We start from the raw sequence: 22,630 nt of genomic DNA on the forward strand, positions 1-22,630 counted from the left end.
ATATAAAATTTTATAACGATCAGTAAATATTTGCTAAACAAATCATACAATACCTTGTAATCCTTCCAAACTTTATTGACTCGAAGTAGTCTTCTTACGAAAGTTCGAACGAATTTGCTGGCTGATTTAAAAGAAACTTCTTACTGTTATTGAATATTAATTTTCCTTGCACGCATAGCCCAATCATTAGATATTATCTTTTTTTTCCAGAACTAGGTTTTTACTGCTCCGTAAAAATGATTAGCAATTCCTTGTTCTATATATAATGACTGGAAGAGGATGATATTTAATTGTTTTTAAAGCTAATTTAATTTTATCCTTTTCATGCCTTTCGCTACAGATTTTTAAAAGATTAAATATTATTTTATCATTTCCAAGTAAATCTTCTTATATCACACAAAAAAATTAGAGTACACATACAGTTTTTTAATCCTGTTTTTATTTATAACTAACTATCTTATCGTTTTCGAGAATAATTTCTTTTTACTGCAGATAAAAATTATTACCCTCTCATCCTTATCCATGATTTCGTAGATTTTCCCGTTAAAAAAGAATTACTAGCCACTCCTCTTCCTTGCACCTCAATCTTCAATAATTAGTAAAAAAACCATCGGATAAACTTATCCTCCATTATTTAATTTTATCTTCCCTCGTTACATATCCTTATCTATGTGGAGGTTAAGATATGCATCTGTTATCTTAATTTATTTAAGCTCATCCCTTTCGTGGAGGCTTATCCTATCTCCTAACTTCTTTAACTTCCCACGTATTCTTAAGTTTTTATTTAAACTTACTTTCTTTCTTAATAAGAAAGATTCCTCCATTATTCTTTATTCCTTTTAGATAAGAATGAAAATTTAGTTTTAAATTTTTAATTAAAGGTATTTGTTTAATATTATTAAATTTAGAATTATTAATTTATACATAAAATATTTTTAATTAAATATAACCTTCTTTTATTTCCTTAAATCATATTATGAAATATCTCTCAATAAAATATTTATTTTAATATTATTAATATATCTATAATTTAGATAAAATAAATATTATACAAAAATAATTATTTAAAAAAATCTTTTAAATATGAGATGTAATTGAATTCCTTTTTTTTAATGTGATAACCAAGTCATTATAATATCTTATTATTTATGACTAAATAAACAGCAATGAAGAAGAAAACAATACTTAAGCCAAAGCAATCACTTCCATAGCTTATCATATGCTAAGAAACATTTAAAATCTTAAATGCACTTCATGACTACGTGGTGTGTGCATAGATTTCCCCTTCATACCACTTTTAACCAAATTGCTAGGTCATCTCTACCTCAACCATGATCTCATCTTCGACAAGCCTGCACACATTCACACTTACTTTTCTTCTTAGTAGCTTGGATCATTATAGAATTCTCATATCTATAGCATCATTTTCATAATTTAAAAACAATAGAACATCATAAACATGATTAATGAACATCATAAACTAAACACCACGAGTTGGGATATGACATAATTGAACACTTCCGTACGGCCTTTTTCTAAACACTGATGTACGGTCACCGTACTGTTTACCTCCTCTGCATAAGTGTGTCATGTCGTCGTACTCCATCGTACAATCAAGCATATAACGTACGGTTTTGTGTTTTCACTCCGTCGTACGGTGATTTCTCCCTTCTTCGCCATACGTCGTACAATGACTTGTACCGTTCATCCACCGCACGGTTATTCTTTTCAAATGATCTTGTTTTCTCGACTGTACGGTGAGCAAGTATATACCATACAAAAGTTATTATTTTCTCCTCCTTCTCAACCGTATGGCGATTCTTATTCCTTCTCCGACGTACGGTAATATATATCTATCGTACGGTTTTTCTTCCGTCAACTTTCGGCATACAGTAAATATATACCATACGGAGTTTTTTTCTTTCTTCAATGTTTTGCCGTACGGTGATTCGTTTTTCTTTTTTCTTTTTTTTTTATATTTCACTTGTACCTAAGTATCTCCACGGGAAGATTCTGGGTCGGTCCTTCGCCTGTGCTCATGATATGGTTTTAGTTTCAACCCATAACGCTGTCGGGAACCTCCCGTCCATCCAGTGTCCACAACTTGATTGACCCATTCTCAACCACTTCTCGAACTTTATACGGCCCTAACCACCTTACCTTGAATTTGTCAGGTTTGATCTCATTGCACCTATTGTACTTCAACACTAGTTGTCCCAGGGTGAGCCTCATCATGCCACATCTTCCTGCGTTGTTGGGCTGCCTCGATGGCCCACTGAGCCATCATCCTTTTCTCGTCCAATTTGTTCAAGACATATAACCTCTCTCTTAGGCTCTCCATACCCCCGAGTCTGATCTCAATGGCGATGCGAAGGCTTGGCACCATGATCTCCGCTGGTAAAACAACTTCTTGTCTGTACATGAGTTGAAACAACGTCTGGCCTGTAATCACTTTGTAGGTGGTGCAGTAGGCCCACAAAACAGAGGGTACCTTTTCCTCCCAGTCTTCTCCCTTGACACTACACAACTTATAGATCCCTCCTACTAGAATCTTGTTGGTAGCCTTGGCCTGGCCATTGGCTCATGGGTAATAAGGGTTGGACAACGAGTGAAAGATTTGAATTCAGTCGTGAGCAATTTGATGATGTAGTCCACAAAGTGTCCACGCCTATCACTGGTCAACTAGATGGGGATGCCGTGTCGCGTGATTATCTGTTCATAAATGAATTTTGTTGTACTCAAAGCCGAGTTGTCAGGCAAGGCCTGCACTTACACCCATTTAGTTAAATACTTCGTGGCTACCACAATATAGCGGCATCTCCTGGCACGGCTAGCCTTGAGCAATCCAATCAAATCCAGCCCCTAGTGCTCGAATAACTCTTGTGCATGAGAGGGGTTGAGGGGCATGAAATCCCTCTTCAACGGCTTCCCGACTCTCTGACACATGTCACAACCCACTACCCATTCTCTAGCGTCATTGTACAGTGTGGGCCACCATAGACCTGCAAGTAGCACCTTTTGTGCAGTGTCTGTTCCCATATGGCCTCCCACGGGGCCCTCATGTGCCTCCCTCAGAACGCTAGGCACCTCTTCCTCCATCACACACCGACGCAACACCTGGACGGGCCCCATTTTGTACAGCAATCCATTAATTAACTAGAATGTGAGGCTTCTTAACACGAGTTTCCTCCGTTCTCCAGGTGGCATACTTTGCAGGAACACGAAGGTGGAGAGATATTCCCTGATAGCAATATACCATGATGGTAATACCGTGATCCAGAACAAGTGAGCATCTGGAAATTCATCATTAACCCCCTCTGGCGGCTTATCCCTGAAATTGATCAGCTATCACATGGCTTTTTCCGGGTCGTACAATGATGGTGAATGTAAACTCTTGCAACAGGAGTAGCCATATGTTGATCCTTCCTTGAATAATTGGTTTATTTACCAGATAGATAAGTGCCTGGTGGTCCACGTAAAACGTGAATGGCATCGCTAGAAGGTAATGTCTGAATTTCTGCACGGCATATACCATTCCTAGGGCCTCTCACTCTGTTGTGTTGTAATTCTTTTCAGCCTTAGACAATAATCTACTCGCAAAATAGATTGGATGGTCCAGTCCATGGTCACCCACTTGAGCTAATGTGGCACCAATTGCAAAATTGGAGGCATCCACATGGACATGAAACTCCTTGTCCCAATTGGGGCATGCAAGGATAGGGGCCGCCACCAGCCTGGTCTTCAACTCCTTAAAAGCTTTGCCTTCCGGAGTCCCCCATGTGTACAGCTCACCCTTCCGAGTTAGTTTATCCAAGGGGTAGGATATCTGAGAAAAATTCTTTATAAACCTTCTATAGTAACCAATGTGACCCAAGAAAGATTTTACCCCTTGTGACATTTGTGGGTGACTCCATCTCCACGATCAACCGAACCTTATCAGGGTTTGTCTTCAACCCCGCTTTACAAACAATGTGCTCGAGCAGTTTGCCTTGCGGCACCATAAATCTGCACTTCTTAGGGTTAAGTGCCAACCTTGCCCTTCGGCATCCCTCCATGCATTCCTTTAGGGCTACCAGATGTGTGTCCTGCCCAGTGTAAATCGACCAATTGTCGAGAAAAGCCTTAAAGTTTCCCACGGACATCTTGTCAAAGATGTGTAGGATAATCCTTTGAAAAGTTGTAGGTGCATTGCATAGACCGAATGACATCCGGTTATATGCGTACACGTCGTCCTCCACCACGAAGGTGGCCTTGAGCTTATCCTCCTCGGCGATCGATATATGGTTGTATCCTGAAAACTCGTCCATGAAGGAATGCATTTAATGGCCGGCTACCTCTTCCAATATGCTATCTGTGAAAGGTATAGGAAAAGGATCCTTGATAGTGACTGCATTTAGGCACCGAAAATCAATGCAGATCCAGATTTGATTAGCCTCTTTCTTTAAGGAAATAACAATCGGAGACACCCATTCGCTGGTCTGGACCCGAAAGTTGATGCCAGCTTCTAACATCTTCTCTATTTCCTCATTGACCCTTGCAGCATAGTTTCTGTTCATCTGGTACGGCCTCTTCTGCATCGGCTGTGCTCCAGGTACCAGTTGAATGCGATGTACACACAGCTCGAGGGGCACTCCTTTCAGATCTTTATATGTCCAGGAGAAAACATCCATATACTCCAAGAAGATTTTGAAAGTTGTTGCCTTTAACACACGATCCCAATCGTCCCCCACCAATATATTTTTGGGGTCTTCCTCTATTCCCGGATTGGTAACCTTTAACTTGGACTCCTCGTACTTAATAGGTTTGTCTTTCTCAAACTAATGTGTGGGAATGTCATCCACTCGGGCCTCCCCTTCTCTGTACTCTCCATACTTTGGTGGAAACACAGCTTTCTCCTTCGTCTCTTCTATTTGGAGCATGTTGCATTGGAATAGCTCATAGTCCTCCATCTGCCAACGGAAGAGTCCATTTAATGAGCACATGTCATCCTCCGAGCAACCATTGAGTTCAAACACTCCTTCACTATTTGGTTCCATCCCCTCCTTTCCTTCATCCACACCAGTTGCCTCTCCCTCTGATTCAGACTCTGAGGAAGACGCCAACTCCTCGCTTACCATTTGTGTGCGGAGATCAATAACATACTTCCACCCGCCTTTCTCCATGGAGAGGGTGTTCCTTTTCCAATTTTGATTTACCTTCACTGTCACCAACCACCCTCGCCCTACAATGGCATCATAGCCCTTCTTCTTAAGAGGGATTACCACAAAATCTAGTAAGGGTTGTGTGCCAATGGTCACCTGTTGGGCCATCAGGGTGCCGAATGGCTTAATACCATGTTGGTCTGCTCCCACCAGATTGAATGTGGATGGCCATAGTGTCGGCTTTCCCAGTTGCTTCCATGTTTCCTCTGGCAACACATTTACTCTGAATCCTCAGACCACGATGGTATCCGTAAGGATGGTCCCAAGGATGCCCATCTCTACCACCGCAGGGTGCCGACCACTATTGACGGCCAGTAGCATTGCGTCAGCCGAAGGGCTGACTGGAACTTCCAGTAGGTTTGAAGATGTATAGAAAAATGTGTGGGTCGTGTTCTGCACAGAGCTGAGGATGGGAGTCCTCAGTTGTGGCATTGTTTCGAGGAGGTCCTGCACCTTTACTAGTACCTCCATCTACAAGACTTGTTGCATAATATTTTTCTCCACCTCAGTACAAGATGAGGTGCTCGTTGCCTCCGTCGTTGCCCGTTCTGTCATCATGCCTCGTTCAAACTCACCCTTTGCCTCCAGTGCTCTTTCTTTTTCTGTACGAGAGTTCGGGTAGGTGGCCTTCTTTGCTTGTGCCCAGGTGAGTGCCAACACCTCCTCCTCACCAGGTTTCTCAATATTTAATAGATTCACTCTGGGCTTGGGGCAATTTGTATCGTCGTGGTCACCAGGACCACACCATCTACACAAGTTCTAAGGGGCTTCAGCCTTCTGGCAATCCTGCGCAAAAAGCCCCCACTGGTTGCAGGCCCGACATTGAATCATTGTTGCCTTTTCCTCCCCTTCGGTTACCTTTGTAACCGTCGGATGATGATGTGGTGTTGGCTTGAGGTTGGGATGTAGCCGCCGCAGCGGATGGTGATGGTTGCTCCTGGGTGAAGAGCACCTGATTCCCTCGTGTCTTCATATTGTAGGGACACTCTTTGGTGGAGTGTCCCATCACTTGGCAAATTTCATAGGACTTTTTAGGATAGGTGCCTTTTGTATGACCTTCGTCCTTACACTCAGTACACCACACTTCCTCATCCTTGCTCGTGCTTCCCTTCATACTTTTAAATTCTTTCAACATGCGATGCATGTCCTTCTGGAGGGCTTGCACCTTCTTGTTGGATCCCTCATCGCTGCTACTTCCATCAAAGGATTCCTCATCACCAGAGGACTTGTCTTTCTTCTTCCTCGTCATCTTGCCTTCACTTTCCAGGTCCATTGAGCGATTGTAGGCATCTTAATATGAGGCGAGTGGTACAATTTTCATTTTCTTCCTGAGGGACGATTTCAAACCCTCCACGAATCACCTTTTCTTTAATCCATCCCCCGGCTGGTTGTCTATCTTTCCCAGCAGTTCCTTCAATCGTCGGCTATATGCTCTAACTGTCTCCTGTTTTCCTTGCTTCGTACTCAAGATTTCCGCTACGATTTCATTGTTGTCTCTGAGGAGTCGAAACTCCGTCTCAAAGGCTTTATGTAATTCAAACCAAGTTCCTATCTTTGTTTTATCGGTATCGAAGTACCAGTCGATGGCTACCCCTCATTGGGTGGCGGGGAACTACACCACCCATTCAGCCTTGTTGATCACTCCATTGGTCGACCAGATCGTTTCACATGTACGACAATGTCATACAGGGTCTTCCTTCCGATCTCCAGTGAATTTAAGCAACTTCTGCCTATTCGCCATTACGCTCCTTGGCTGCGGCCCAGTTTGCCCTCCAGAACTCGACCCTCCAGACATTGGTCCTCCAGAAGGTACTCCGCCGAAATTTGGTACATTTGGTCCCTCCAGGTTACTCTAACTACCTGGGTGTGATGAGCCTGAACCGAACAAATTGCTTCTACTACCGTACCCTTGTGTCCTCCCGACACCTTTGGTGGCACCGGTATCTTCCACCTCTCTGTTCTCAGTCTCGGTCTCCTCATCGCTCTTGGCCTCGGCACCTCTAAATGGCGTGTAGGGCTCTACCGTACTCCTGTCGCCAATCTCTTCTAACGTGAGGGAAAGGTCCCCCAACCGCTTTCTAGTGGTTTCTATTAACACAAAAACTTGGGCTTCGCCACTCGAGCCATCATTTCCATTCTCACTTCCTTCTTCAACAAATCTCTCCAGCAATCTTCGATGCTCGGCTTGTTGCTCCAACCTTAGTGCCCTTATGGCTGCCTCGTGCCCGTCCTCTTCTTGCTCCTTCACCACACGGTTTTTGTCCTTATTCACTATCACGGGCATCAATTCCTTCATTCTGTGGGATTGAAGGTTCGTCGGCGGCTTTCGTCACGTTCCTCCTTCTCGCGCCAGCTCCTCTCTTCGTACTATTGTAAGATTTGTTGTCGTCGGTTCTCACAGTATGTTTCCTCTCAATAGTTCTAAAGGGCAAGGAAAGCTTGTGCCAATAGGTTAGGCAGGTTGTTCATCAAGTGCAGCACTCTCAGGAACGTCTTTTCATGCTGCTTCCCTTTGTACGTGAGTTTCAATGGACGCTTGCAGTACGCACCTAAAGTCTACCATCAATGCCCTTTCCCCTTTAAACAATTCTTCGAATTCGTCTTCCTCGGGGCTGCTCCTCCCTTCATTCAATGGTTGACCCATTATCGTTGTGCCATGTAGCAAACTCTCGTCATTCCCAGGTTTAAGTCGGCAACGGCGCCAGATGTTTGCCCTCCGAGCAAACAGTTTAATGCATGCAAACAAAATACATAACAAAGAACAGTAACGCCATAGATTTCACACAAACACAGTCATAATATATTAAGTAACACAATGTATATCAATTGCTAGCCAACAGAAAAGATACCATTCCATTCATAATCGTCATAATGGCAAGTTACATCACATGGTATATAAAGGTACCGAGGGGGTGCGAGGGACAATTGTCGCACCCATAACTACCTACCCTCGGTTACATCACTAAACAAAGTACTTCCTAATTGCTTAATTACTTATTATTCCCGTATGTACAATATGCCACCGACAAGCTAAAAGATAAATGAAGTGCAAAATAATCTAAAATTGATAAGTACATAATAATAATATCCTAGCCACCTTACTAGCATAAAACCTCCTTCAATGTAGGAAATATACATACACAAAAACAGAAAAAGGGTTGATTAGGAAATTTCAATAAAAATAACAAAAAATAAGGATGTCTATCATATGGCTCTAGGACTTAAAAACTAGGACATTAAAAACTGGGGATTAATTAATTCTAACAATTGATGTCAAGGAGAAATGGCCTCATCTTAAATTTGAGGCAGGAGCAATTTGCATTTTAGACATGTTCATTTTATTTTAAACAAAGAGCCACCCATTTAGATGAAATCAAGCTAAGCATCCCATGTTTAAACTTAAAAATTCCCTCGAGTCACCCTACAACATACATGTAACAATCAGCTACACGGTTAAAACTATGTGACAAATTGATGGATGCCTCACATGTACAGAAACATGGAATTGATCAAATAAGTAAATTGTGTGAACAAAACTATGGCTAGATCAATACCACATTCATGTAAGCTTAGCAGACTTGCTAAAATTCCTTATAGGGCATTATGTCCTCTCCTTCCATTTCATCCAATAAATCCTCAGTCATTACTTAAAGTACGTGAAGGGCAGTGCTTTGTTTGAGCTTCTTCAATTTGGACTGCCAACTTACAAAATTATGGTGAAAATACTAACAAACATTAACAAATAACAATAGGAAATAAAGACACCTAAAATTCCAAGAAAGCAAGCCAAAAATAAAACAACAAATGCAACCCCTGACATTAAACCCTACAAAGCATTAACCACCCTAAAGAACAAGTTCAAAAATAAAATGTAATGTGACTAATTTTAAATTTAAATCCATACGCATCAAACATATCAAAACAATTCAATAAGCATCTTATTTCACAACCTTGCTGCAGATTGATCATTCCAAGACAGCCTTCTATTTGCACATACAAAAACCATTAGGGTTTCAATTATTATAATTCACTTAAGAACTGTAACTTTATCAATTAGTCAAACACATCAAAAGAACCAGCAATGGTTTGCCAATCGTTTTATTTTCCTAAGTTTGATATAGCTAGGATGTGTCTGTGTCTGTGTCTCTGTCCGTGTCCATGTCTGTGTGTTTGTGTGTGTGTGTCTGTCTGTGTGTGTCTCTGTCTCTGTCTCTGTCTCTGTCTCTGTGTGTTTGTGTGTGAATGTGTCTGTGTGTGTGTCTGTCTGTCTGTTTGTGTGTTTCTGTGTCTGTGTCTGTGTGTGTCCATGTGTTTGTCTGTGTCTGTGTCTGTGTCTGTGTGTGTCTGTGTGCATATATATGTATATGTAAATATATATATATATGAAATATAGACAAGATGTTGCAGATCATAATATTCTTTTGGAGATGTTGGTAAAGATGAAAATTGGGATGAGCTTTGGATGAACAACATGGTTCCCCAATTTCAGACTATGATGTAACATCCAAGCTGCTGGTCCTTCCTAGCCCAAGAGGAGGAAGAAGAAAAATCAACTTACAAGGAAGAGAGCAATAGTGATAATTCTATGAAAAAAAATCTTCCCTCTCAAGAAGAAGCATCCTAAACCTGAGTATCTTCTGGTAACACTCCATGGCCTCCTTCCCTGTGTACTTTACAATTTCCTTTTTTTGAATGAACTTAGTATTACCATGGCAAATCCCCTCTGCTCATCAGCAATTGGAATCTGCAAGCCTTGCAGGTCAATTATCCCAACTACAAAAGAAATGCAGAGATTCCAAAAAATGGTTTTAAGTTTGAACATCTACATCTACACAACCACAAACAGAAGCATTGCCATCTACACAAGCGATTGTCCAAAAGCTTTAACTCAAGTGGCTCCTTTCACAAACATCAAGATCAAAAGAGAGCATGCAAGCAAGTCTTGTGTAAGACAAAAGGAAAAGGCATAAGTTAGCCATGGGAACAAGTTCCATACTGGAGACAAAACAAACACCCAACACTCAACATTACATTCCAGAGCAACAACTCCCATCCACCACAACTACTCAAGTATGTGTCTCTACACCTCTTCCTCCTTATGTTTCCCCTAATGATTTACATGCTATGTCGATTCCTCCAACTGAGCCCCAACAAGTCCATCATCCCCTCTTTCAGTTGTCTACGCTACACCCACTTCGGTACCACCATTGACCCCTACCATGTTGGCGACATGTTTAATTGAGTCAAACACCTTATTGCTCATCTCTTCAACCAAAATTGCACCCAAATTACTGGATCCTTTAGGCCCACTTATTTCTTAAATTCTGTAGTTATCTCCCACTATGCTCATGACCTTTTCTACTCCTCCATCCACACCCAAAGGTTCACCAAGTGTAATGCCTAGTATCTTGTCCCCAACTATTATTATTTCTAGTATTTCTACTACACCATTGACTTCAATGTCTCATGCTCCCAAATAAACATCAATGGTTAAAGCCCAACCTTTATCATCCCCACCTCAATCATTCAGCTTTTCACAGCCCATGCAGCAATTCCCTCCTAAAGCACAATTGACATAGGCCCTCGTGCCAAGCTTGTGTCCCTTGTCACCTTCGACCATGATGGCTAAAACTTAACTCACAGTCAAAGCAACTTTGGCACCATCACATCAAGTGATAACATATCCTTCTATAGTCCCTTCTAACACCCCCTTTGCAAATGTTATATCAATTCTCTAACCAATATTCATCAACACATGCAAATGTCCAAACAATTCTAGAAAGCAAAGATGAATGAGCAGGAAGAAAAATGAAATTAGCTCTAGCTCAAACAAGGATATGAGCATTGTATGATCCAACTCAACAATATATGGTGATTGCACACATGAACCCTGCGATCAACAAGGTGTACGATAAAATGAGGCCTAAAGACTACAAATCCATGCCATGGGCATGAATCTAAGGGAGGCCTAGGATAAGGATTGTGTAATGTCCCTTATATGGGAATGCCCTGTTAGAAATACCTTACACCTGATTGAAGCCCAGCAAAATAGGTTAGAAACCATTTACAATGATAATTCAATAAGCAGACTATCTTGATTAAGCATCATTAGGTTCATAGCAGAAACATCAATTTAGTCATAAGGTATTTAAATAGGTTTGGAAAGCTCAACCATAGAAGAGCATAATATAAGGTGACTTTAATAGGGTGTCTTGGATCGTCTACCCTAGGCCCAAGAGCGGATATACCATCCCTCTTGGCCTCATGTGGCCCGTGCCATCCATGTGAGGTGGTACACCCAGTGAGGTGTCCACATCCCATTCCCCCTCATCTTGTCATCCATTTCCTATTCCCTATGATTCGACTACTTGTGCTGATTCACCATGATAGAAGGGTGAGGTTACAACAAGATGCCCTGGAAGCCCATCTCTTCTAAGCCCAAAGGCAGTACCCTCTGTACCCCCTTGGCCTCGTGGACCATCTGGTCACCCCCCTGAGGTGGTGTACCTAGAAGAGTGCCCCATCACTGTAGCCCTCTTGCAATCCGCATTTCCTCTACCATGGCTGAAAACATTCAGAGCATATGAAGGAATACATTCTACATATAATAAATAAACTGCAAAAAGTTATTAATCAGATACAATTAATATTTACTGGGATATATATAAGTAATCATAACAGCAGTGCATTGTTAATCATTAGTATGCAGAAATAGATGTCTATTGATACAGTATATATTGATACAGCATTTATTATGTTATGCACAGGAAACTCCTACCAAACTGTGATCTGCTGAATGATCTCCTATATGCCCCCCCACCTCTTAATGAATGATCTCCTTATATCTTGTTCCCTTGAATAGAGATGTCTCTTCATAATACCCGCTGACTATTTAATCTTTATTTAATCTAATTCTTTAAATCGTTAGTTATCCTTAGTTAGCAGTTTCCTTAATGGAATCTTTCTACTATGATGAGAATAATGCATAGCTTGTATTATTTGGGATCGCTGCTACCTTTTGGTTTCTGTTTGTTTGTTTCTAATTGCTGCAGCGTTTTTGTATTAAAATATCATCCCTGTGCATCACACAATATATTATCCAGTGCTTCCTGCTTTTACTTGGACGATGAGCATTTATATAAGTTTCATTGCTATTTTCAATATGGCCAGCAAGGTGAAGGTCGGCTTTAAAAATATTAATTTATTCCAATTTATTTACCTTAGTGCTGCCTCTTAGAATAAGTCGGCCCTCTATTACTTTAATTATTTGTTTTTTTGTTCCCATAAGGGTTGACCAGCATCAAACATAAGGGAGGAGTCGACTAAGTTTTTAGAAAATTGTGAGGTCTTATAAATAAGACAATTTTCTTATTGGTGATTTATATCAGTTTTTGGGCAGGGACGTGATAGATCGACTCAGATTTATGGAGGAGACTCAATACACAATGATTACGGAATTCATCAAAGCTAGTAGGAAGCTTGAAAAAATAGAATCTACACTCGTCAAGATCAATGGCACTTTGAAAGAAATGCAAGCGCATATCAAGTTACTAAACCAATAATTGCTTTCTAGACTAAAGGGTCTAATGCAGAAATTGAAATGGAAAGGACAAAAGCTAAAAGCCTATATACAAAAACAGTTAGGCTTAATATAAAAAATCGAAGGCTACAAAAAAATACCAAAAAAGGCCAAAGCAACCGAGAAAAGCAAAGTGATTAAAGCTGATACCTTGCATCAAATGGTCAATGAGTTTTTGGATTCAAAAAGCACACCAAGTAAAGGGAATGCTTAGATAAACGAGAAATTGTAAGAGTCTATCCAAAAATAGGACAAAACAAAGACTTCTATTAAGGGCTTGCAAGCCCAAGTTGTCAATGAGATAAAGGTTCTTGCATCAGAGGATTGATAAATAAAGCAACTATATGAGGTCATATAGAAGATCAAGAAAACTGTCAATGATGCACCCTTAATTCAGGAACTGTATGCATCTTATTTGAGCAAGATATCAAAGGCAACTGAAAAAATTTCACTTTTGAGATTCGTTTCTGCTCCAATTCTTAATGCAAAAATAAAGGATGTAAGTGAACAAGCCCTAAAGTCACTCCCTCCATGTTAGCATTAGGGTGCCATTCACCTTGCAAGCCTACCCATAAACTTCATTGTTCACAATCTACATACCACACTCACCATAAGGCTAACAAATTAAGAATCAATAAATCAGAGGTTGGAAGATTTGGAGAAATTGGATGAAGACAAACAATTTGCAATACACCACGAGCTTACAGAAAAGAGACAAAAAGCATGTCACAATCACAATATTAAATTCAAACAATTTAAGAAATATGACACGGTTTTACTATATGATAGCAAATTTAAGAAACAAGGGAGACTAAAGGTCCCATGGCTTGGCCCCTACCAAATTGATGACACCTTCGAGTTTGAGGAAATCAGGTTAAGAAGTTTAGACGATACAATATTACAATGCTATGTCAACGAAGCCATATGCAAACATTACTAAATAGACCTGCTGATGTGTTTTTTAAGCACTTCAAACACTGAATAAAATACTAAGTATTCTATCCTCTCTTGCACAAAGACTGCCCAAATGCTAGACTGCATGATCAAATGAGGTGAATCCAAGATTTCTTAGTCAGGTCTTGACTTTGCAAATGGATAGTATCAATTGTAATGATGTGATAAGCTGGTATCACAATGGGACTTAACGTTTATGAATCGCAGCTAGAACGTGATCATCCAATGTAGCAACTCACTGATGCTTCCTTCCTACACTAACTCGAACTCAAACAAAAGGCAAAAGCGAAAGGGTTTAGAGAGACTAATCTATGCTAACACCTAAGGACAATGATAATAACGGATTATGCTTCGATAGACAAACTCCCTCAAACCGAGTTGTGCTTCACTATGATAACAACAACTACACAACGCTGGTGCAATCTCCCAAGGAAATGAAACATTTTCATATTTCAAATTCCCAATGCTAGCGCAATCCAAATGAAGAATTCACAATCAAACTTAGCAACGATGAGGTTCAAGCTAACTTTACATTGTAGCTTACTATCAGCAAACTACAAAAAGTATGAACCAAGGGATTCATCACATATCATCGCCATTTCTTTATCATTATGAATGAACTTCAACTATATTTGAGAAGTAAAAAGAAACCATGCAAATTTTAGAAACACAACACATAGATCCACTATAACTTCAATGGAAGTATTGAATTGATTTCAACATAAACTTGGCAACAATTTTGAGTTTCCTCCTACTCTATTGCTAACTGCTACTAATGTCTAATCACTAACTATTGTCTATTGATCAGCTATTATCTATTAACCCTTTACAAACGAGAAGGCTAGGTCTTTTATAGCTCTTCAATTACAAATGAATGGCTCTAATTAATTCTCAAATCAACGGCCAAGATCTAACAATAAAACCCTGACTAGGGTTAGTTACAATTAATTCCCTCTTGACCAATGAGATCATTATAACGATTTGGATACAAGTACTACATTGAATGTGGACCAATAAGAAATGAGATTAGGTACATTGAATTCAGTGCCGTCCACATGCATAGTTGTCATATTGGGATGAGTCAGATTCAATGAATATGGAAGAGTTGATGTGGCATAACTTGATTGGGTTGATAATGACTAGATGCCAACTCAGCATGCACAACTTGTAGATCATCACAAAGAAGTCTTTGTACCTTGGGCAATATATCTTGATACTCAATATTTCAAATTGCCTAACTGATGTGATGTGATGGATCATATTCCCAAATTGTATCATCTTAGTGATCAAGTTTCTAACTTTGCTTAACTCTTCTTAAACTATCACAATGTTTTCATGCTAAGAGGGCATGATTGCCAGCTTAATGTGCCATTGTGCCTATCATCCCTTATGCAATTCAGCTTTGAATGTTGTAAACCTAACACTTTTTAATTGAATATCATCGTTGAATAGGAAGTTGCAAAGCTAGAAGGCGATATTTCACTATAGTCCTGCATTAATTCAAGATCGGCATCTAGCACTCTTCATGTATAAAACATAGGGTGGATTCAATGCATGTTTGTGCAATGATCATCAAGGGTGGATTTCCTCTATGTGCATGCCTTGAAACCACCAAGGCAAGGTCGGAAATTCACTCTGGTTGTGCAATGAAAGGGATTGCAAAGTCGGAAATCCATGATGGTCATGCACAACATTGAAGGGTGCAACCTAAGAGTGTTGTAATATTGAGCAAAATTGCAAGGTAACCTTGCAATTCCACCCCAAAATAATCAAAGCACCTTTGTTCAAATATACATTTATTGCACTTTAACAACACCCAATCAAGGAATCCGGACTTGAAACAAATGAATTCCTAACTTGATCTTTCCTATTTGACTCAAGACTCACCCTATCACTGACTGACCAGACTAATCCTTCCCACAAGCAAAGGGTAAAAACTACAATGTTGCCAAGCTACACCAACTAAACCTAGAACACTAAACCGGAAAGCAAAACAGTGGGGGGTCCCCATTTGCATTGGGACGATGTGTGAAAACGTCACAACATCTAGCGCCAATTCGAATAAATGTTCCTAAACATTTCAAAGATAAAGACCACTCCACACCTAGAACCTCTGGAAAATTCCTTCCAACCTATCAAATAACTAGGAAACATACTCAAAAGGGAAGAAGAATTCCAAAGTAGATCAAGAGACCTCATCTTTGATTGCTCAGGTGTGTCAAAATGTATTCATTCCATCTCAAAAGACCATTGCCACTCCTAGAATCCACCGTGACAAGCTACATGAGTAGTCCTAACTTCAAAAGCATCCTAGATAGAGCAAACTATAAAAGGAAGTTACAAAATAACTACCACAGGAAGAGATAAAGGAGTAATATGACACCAAACCAAAAACACCCATGACGAAAGGAGACAATAAGAAATTTAGAGAGATTAGGGAAGAAATTGAAGTGACAAGAGTTAACATGGCAAGCCTAAACGGCAAAGAAAGGAGATAGAGACAAAATGTTGAAAGGGAAGAAAGACAGGAAAATACTAGACAATGTAAAAAAGAGAATGAATGTGCATGCTAATCTGGGTCCCATCAAGCACACCAAGGTGGGTGTTGCTGAAAGAAGAGAAGGGAAAGAAATTGAAGAGGAAGGATGGAAAACTCTATGAAAAATGACTTCATACTTGAAAAAGCAAGGGAAAAATTGACAGATATGGAAAAGAGTATAGAAGAATATGGGAAATCCAAGAGGTCCTTGGTAGAGGACTATAGAAGTAATGTGGCTCCAACCCTACCACATCTCTCTAAAAATCCTATGATCGAGACAAATCTACCAGACATTACAATTAAGTTGGATGATATACTTCTTCAATTCTGAAAACCCCAAAAAAGACTTTATCCATTAAAGAGGAATATTTGGAACAATTAGTTACTAAAAGTGTGAGGAAGTTAAGGGGAGATGAAACAGAAAAAGATAACAAAGCCATGTTTAATTTGGGAAACAAATTGTCAACACTAAGTAATGAAATGTTGTTTACAAATAAGAAATCATTACTAAAAATGAAAGTGTGTTATGAAGAGTCACAACCCCCAAACCAAGACCCATCCACCATGCCCTATTACATAAGAAGAATATCGGTTGAATAAGTATCACAAAAGGAAGAAAAGAATCTGCAAGAGCAAGTCACAGCAAATTGGGAAAAGACTTTGGGGAGAGAGTACTTTAAGACTAAATTAACAAGAGACAAAAGTAAAGAAAACAAACCTACACAATCAAGCATATCAAAAAGAAGAAGAAAGAACCCCAACCCATTCACAAACCAAAATGAGGGAAAGACAAATACAAAATGGAGCCATCAATCAAGCTTCTAAGCTTCAAAAAAGGCACTATAGAGGCCACAAAACATATATTCCTTCTAGAATCATCATGCCCAAAGAAAAGATGTGAAAGATAAGATCAAACTATTGGACTTTGTGGCCTCCTTAAGGAAGGATGCATTGGATTTGTAAAAGAAGACATATTCCAAACATGATATGGACTGGAAGGAGGTAAACAAAGACTTTTTAGCAAATTTTGACACTCTGGAGGTACCATCTGAGACTGTAAGCAAGATGAGGGAAATAGTTCAAAGGGAAGGAGAATCGGTCAAGAGGTGTGATAAAAGATTTAAAGAAGTATCCCGCAAATTGGAGGAACCATTAATGGAGCCGCAGAAGGTAAAACGGTTCATCTCCAAACTATAGGACATTAGAACAACTTCAGATGGAAGAATATTTTATACATATTCAAATGCAATAACCCTAGCCTACCACATTCAAGCACAAACATGGAGGAAAGCATACAAAGAACAAGAAAGTGAGGCAATAGAAAAGGTACAATTAGTGATTGAACAACTCACCTTGCACTAGGATACAATGACGAGAAGAAGCTAATAAAAGAAAACAAAACATATGGTGTGTAATATCACCTATTTATACGCTGTCAATTCCCAAAGGAATAAATACATTACTACCTACCATGTTATCGCAATTACAAATTAATGAATAGGGTTGCTCATAGTAAAGTTAGGCATTGTCCTTATTCAAGCCTAATCTTAATCCCCTTGCACTAGGATACAATGACGAGAAGAAGCTAATAAAAGAAAACAAAACATATGGTGTGTAATATCACCTATTTATAGGCTGTCAATTCCCAAAGGAATAAATACATTACTACCTACCATGTTATCGTAATTACAAATTAATGAATAGGGTTGCTCATAGTAAAGTTAGGCATTGTCCTTATTCAAGCCTAATCTTAATCCCCTTCTAATTTCTAATCCTGGATGGAAGACTTGCTTGTCTAGGGCATGATGATACCATCTCCCTAATGCAGCCCACATTACCCGAACCTCAGTCCATTGACACTTGGGGCCTGCAGCCCAGATTTCAGGATCATGAATTCTTTCACCCTTGGTGCTCATCTATCATGAGATGGTTTTACTCCACCTCTCCCTAACAGCATCACACCACTCCTCAGGAAAAAGGAATTAGAACTGGTTAAGAGCTTGGGACTGTAAATATGTCAATATCTTGCTGTACTATGAATGTATACGAAATTAAGTATGACTGTCATACATATTGGAGTCTATATTAATATTACTATTGAATTCTGCATAAGGACATTATCAGGCTTCATATATTCAGCACACATATTAAGCACATCCCCATGCATACCACCAAGAACAAGGATGTTACTGCCTGTAACTTAATAACAGTTCCGATCCGATCTGATCGATGGTGATGTCACTGGAGGCTATTGATTCCTTTCCTTTATATCTCTCAATGTGAGGGAGAGGTCACACTCTTCATCAAGTATGCCCTTTGGCAAGAGACACGCCCTTTCACCATTAACACCCTTTGAAAGAGTGCAACTCTTCGTTATTTCTGCCCTTTGAAAGGGACACAACCTTTCACAATCAGATCTGCACTTCTTATTAAATCAGACCTGCACCTTTTTATTCCCAAATTATCCCCCCTTCAAATGAATTCTCTTCTCCCTTCTATACCTCATATTTGGGGGAGTCGCAACTTCTCATTTCATACCTTTTGACCATTCATTAACTCTAATAAAATTTTAATTATATTCTTTTATATTTTAATTTAATTTTTTTAATTTTTATTATTTTGTATTTTAATTTTATTATTATTATTCATTATTAAATTATATTTCAAAGTGGGGACATTACATGGTGTTTGTACAGCTCACGATAAGGTCATTTGAGAAATATTTGCCCAAAGGTACAGGGAGAAATAAGGACAACAACAATAAAGGTAGAGAATGAGATGATCATGAGACAAATAGCTGTCCATCAAAAGCATTCCACTTGAGCAATAAGGGAGCTCATCCGAATACTAGATGTTCGCTAAGCCAGGGATATAATAGAGAAGTTGATCAAATGATTACCTATGTCAAGGGTCTTGCAAAACAACCCTTGATTACCTATGTCACCTTGGAGAAACAACAGAAATGTCAACACATTGCAAAATACCCCTCCACAAAATTACCAGCAGAAGAATAAACCATTCCATTACAAGATATTAGAGCAAATTTGGATGTAAAAAAATTCTATACATATTCAAATGCAGAGTAGCCCTAACCTACCACATTGAGGCACAACCATGGAGGAAAGCATACAAAGAACAAGAAAGTGAGGCAATAGAAAAGGTACATTTAGTTATTGAACAAATCATCTTGCACATGGATATAATGGCAAGAGAAGAAGCTAATAAAAGCAAACAAAACATATGGTGTTCGTACTGCTCACGAGAAGGTCATTGAGAAATGATTGCCCAAAGGCACGAGGAGAAAAAAGGGCAGCAACAATAAAGATGGAGCTTCAAACAATACTACAAAAGCTCCAATTGGTGTTTAGTGGAATCTGTAGAGAATGAGATGCCCATGAGACGGATAATTGTCTATCAAAAGATTCCAGTTGAGCAATAAGAAAGCTCATTCAGACCTAGATGTTTGCTAAGCCAGGGATATAATAGAGAAGTTGATCAAATGATGACCTATGTCAAGGGGCTTGCAGAATGACCCTAGCATACACAAGATGTTGGGTTTAGACAAACATCATGGAGAAACAACAAAAATGCCAATGCATTGCAAAATACCCCTCCGAAAAATTACCAGGAGAACAAACCATTCAATTACAGAGGAAGTTGAGGACACATAAGGGGCAACCGCAGAAGAGATGACACAACTTGTTTCAAAAACCAATAAGCCACAAAATGCTAGTCGGATAAAGGGAAGAATTGTGCATTCTGTGCGAATAAAGATCACAATCTATACAACTATGGAAGGGCACAACAATACTTCCAGAATGCCCCACCCAAATCTAAGAGTGATGAGCATCAAGGGACAAACAAAGAGATGATGATCGGTCATCAGACACATCCACAAATGAGGACAATAATGGAGAATCATATGAGGAGATAAAATCTCAAAAAAATTAAAAAATCAAATAACCATAAAAACAGAACTGCAGTGCTTACCCACCAGGGGACTGATACCACTAAGAATAAGAAGATAAGGATGCTTGACGTTCATGCAAGTGAAAGTTTGTAGTAAGAGTGCAAACTTACATCAACACAACACTTCCAAAATATTATGTGTACCCTTATCAAAGCATAGATGTACCATGAAATTCAAATCAGAAAATTGTTCAATCAAAATTACATGTTTGAGATGTGAGTACACCTAGAGGCCCTTTGCCACAATAAGACTCATACAAACTATCCGATTGCATTGTTGGAGTTATTATATCTATAATGGTAACTTAGATTGTTAAATATTTAAAAAAATGTTATAATTTAGTAAATAGATTATTAGATAAAACTTAGTCATCAAGAAGTTTTCATATTAGTTAGTTTGTGTGATTGCACCAACTTTATAAGCCAATGCAAGCAAATATCATCCCATCCAATCCCGGATGTATGAATAATATAATGTATTACTAATGGTGTAACTTGTACTTTTGACTCTCAGTATTTCAATATGGTATTAGAACATGTTATGATTGGAGGAAGATGTAGAGCAGGCCCTAATTGGAGGAAGATATAGAGCAGCCATGACTGAGGAGAATGAAGTTATGTTTGAGTTTGTATAGAAATTTTGTGCACATTAAGCAACACAAAAAATTGAGTCTTTCCCATTGAATATTTTAAAAATAAAATAAGGGCCCATGAAGGATGAACTAGAAGAAAAAAAAATATTTGGAAGAATTAAAAGGGTGTCTTCATATTTTTCCATGTAAATTCAAAACAAAGTCATATTGTACCAAGGTGCATTTTTAGTTGAACTCCACACCTTCAAATCTAACAATGCTTAATTTTATCATGTCACCAAATGTTTATGCTTTGAGGCATTTTCATTCATGCATTGCACTGATCAGACCTTTTAAGATTCACATGGTATATTTAACAAATAAAATCACTTCTCATCTAGAAATGGTACACTACTTGATTAGCACTAGACCTTTTGCATATTGTAACCCCTTTTTGATCAAGGGGGGCCTTGCTAATTTTTTGGACAAGGATGGATTTTACTCTCAAAGGTTAGATGTTCCATCATTGTGCACTGCAGAGAGAAGGGATTTGTCCCTAGAGTTGTACATAGGATTTGTTCTCTAGTGTATCCTATTTAGTTGTTGATACTTGTTAAGTTGTGTGTATGTCCTAGTTCATCAAGTGATGTTTCATTACCAATGTTCCTACTTGATGTAATAGTGGGGGAATGTTGGGGTTATTACATATATACTAATATGTTAGGTTAGTAATTACTAAAATAAATGTTTTACGTTAATAAATAGATTATTAAATAAAAGTAAGTTGCTGGAAGTTGTTTATAAGTTAGTTTTAATGGTTGATGAATAGGCTTTACAAGCCAATACAAGCAAAAAAGTCATCTTATATATCCCAGAATGAATGAATATCTTGTTTGATTAACGGTGTAACTTGTAGTTCTGGCTCTCACCATTTCAATATGCTTTATCAGAAGAAAGAGCCCACTAACAGATATATTAAAAGCAAATCAACCCAGCTCAAAAAAATGCAATTGAAGAAAATAGAGAAAAAAACAAAAACTCATACCAATCAAAAAAGAGCTCCCAAGTCATTATATCTTGAAAAATCACGTTTATCTTTGAGACACAAAATTCATGAATTAATGTTCACAAATACAAGAATGCTGTATAGAATTGAAATTAAAATTCTCCAAGACCAAATTGAAGATAAAGCATATAAACAAGAAAATCCATGGAAGTACACAGTAATAACATGGACCTAAATTCAGGTCCTCATTGACTCGTATTCAGCTACGGGACAGGTCCATTTCAATTCAATTCTCTAGTCTCTAGTAAAGTAGTGAATAAGTAGAAATAAAAAAGGATTGCAGTATGCATGTTTCAATGATGGTTTTAAAATTAAAAAACCAAAAGAAATTAAGTGTTTCTGAATAACTACCCCTGTCCAGCCTGGATTGTGGGCATTCCCATGAGCTAAATTAATGGTGTTGTATGGTATTCCAGATGGTGTATTCCATGCTGGCAGCAACCTATCTCCAATCTGTCTTGCTCTTTGAAGAAATATAATGTCTCCCGATAGATCATATGCACTAAGCAGTCCTCCAACCACTCTGCACCCAATAGCAGAAAAGAGATAATGTGAGAGCACTCACACAAGATACAACTAGATAGCTGAAATAAAGACTCTTCTTATCTCACAGCATTGATTGGTAATGTCACAGTTTCACATCAAGAACTGTGCCTTGCCATTCCCAATATCTTGTAAACTCTACTCGTGACCATTCCAAAATCAGCCAACAGTTCTCAACGGAGTCATAGTTATCTAAATCAACTATGA

At 38.8% G+C, this 22,630-nt stretch overlaps 1 protein-coding gene across 2 annotated transcripts in view; it reads right to left on the reverse strand.

Annotated features, from left to right (window-relative positions):
* Window positions 1–22,630, reverse strand: part of LOC131031386 (mannosyl-oligosaccharide 1,2-alpha-mannosidase MNS1) — a 128,943-nt gene that overhangs the window by 64,907 nt on the left and 41,406 nt on the right. For both annotated transcript variants that reach the window (XM_057962498.2, XM_057962497.2), the window contains exon 6: window positions 22,232–22,403. In XM_057962498.2, the coding sequence (XP_057818481.2) occupies window positions 22,232–22,403 (172 nt within the window). The remainder of the gene's footprint in view (window positions 1–22,231; window positions 22,404–22,630) is intronic.

Source organism: Cryptomeria japonica, chromosome 9, assembly GCF_030272615.1.
Source record: "Cryptomeria japonica chromosome 9, Sugi_1.0, whole genome shotgun sequence".
Lineage (NCBI taxonomy): Eukaryota > Viridiplantae > Streptophyta > Pinopsida > Cupressales > Cupressaceae > Cryptomeria > Cryptomeria japonica.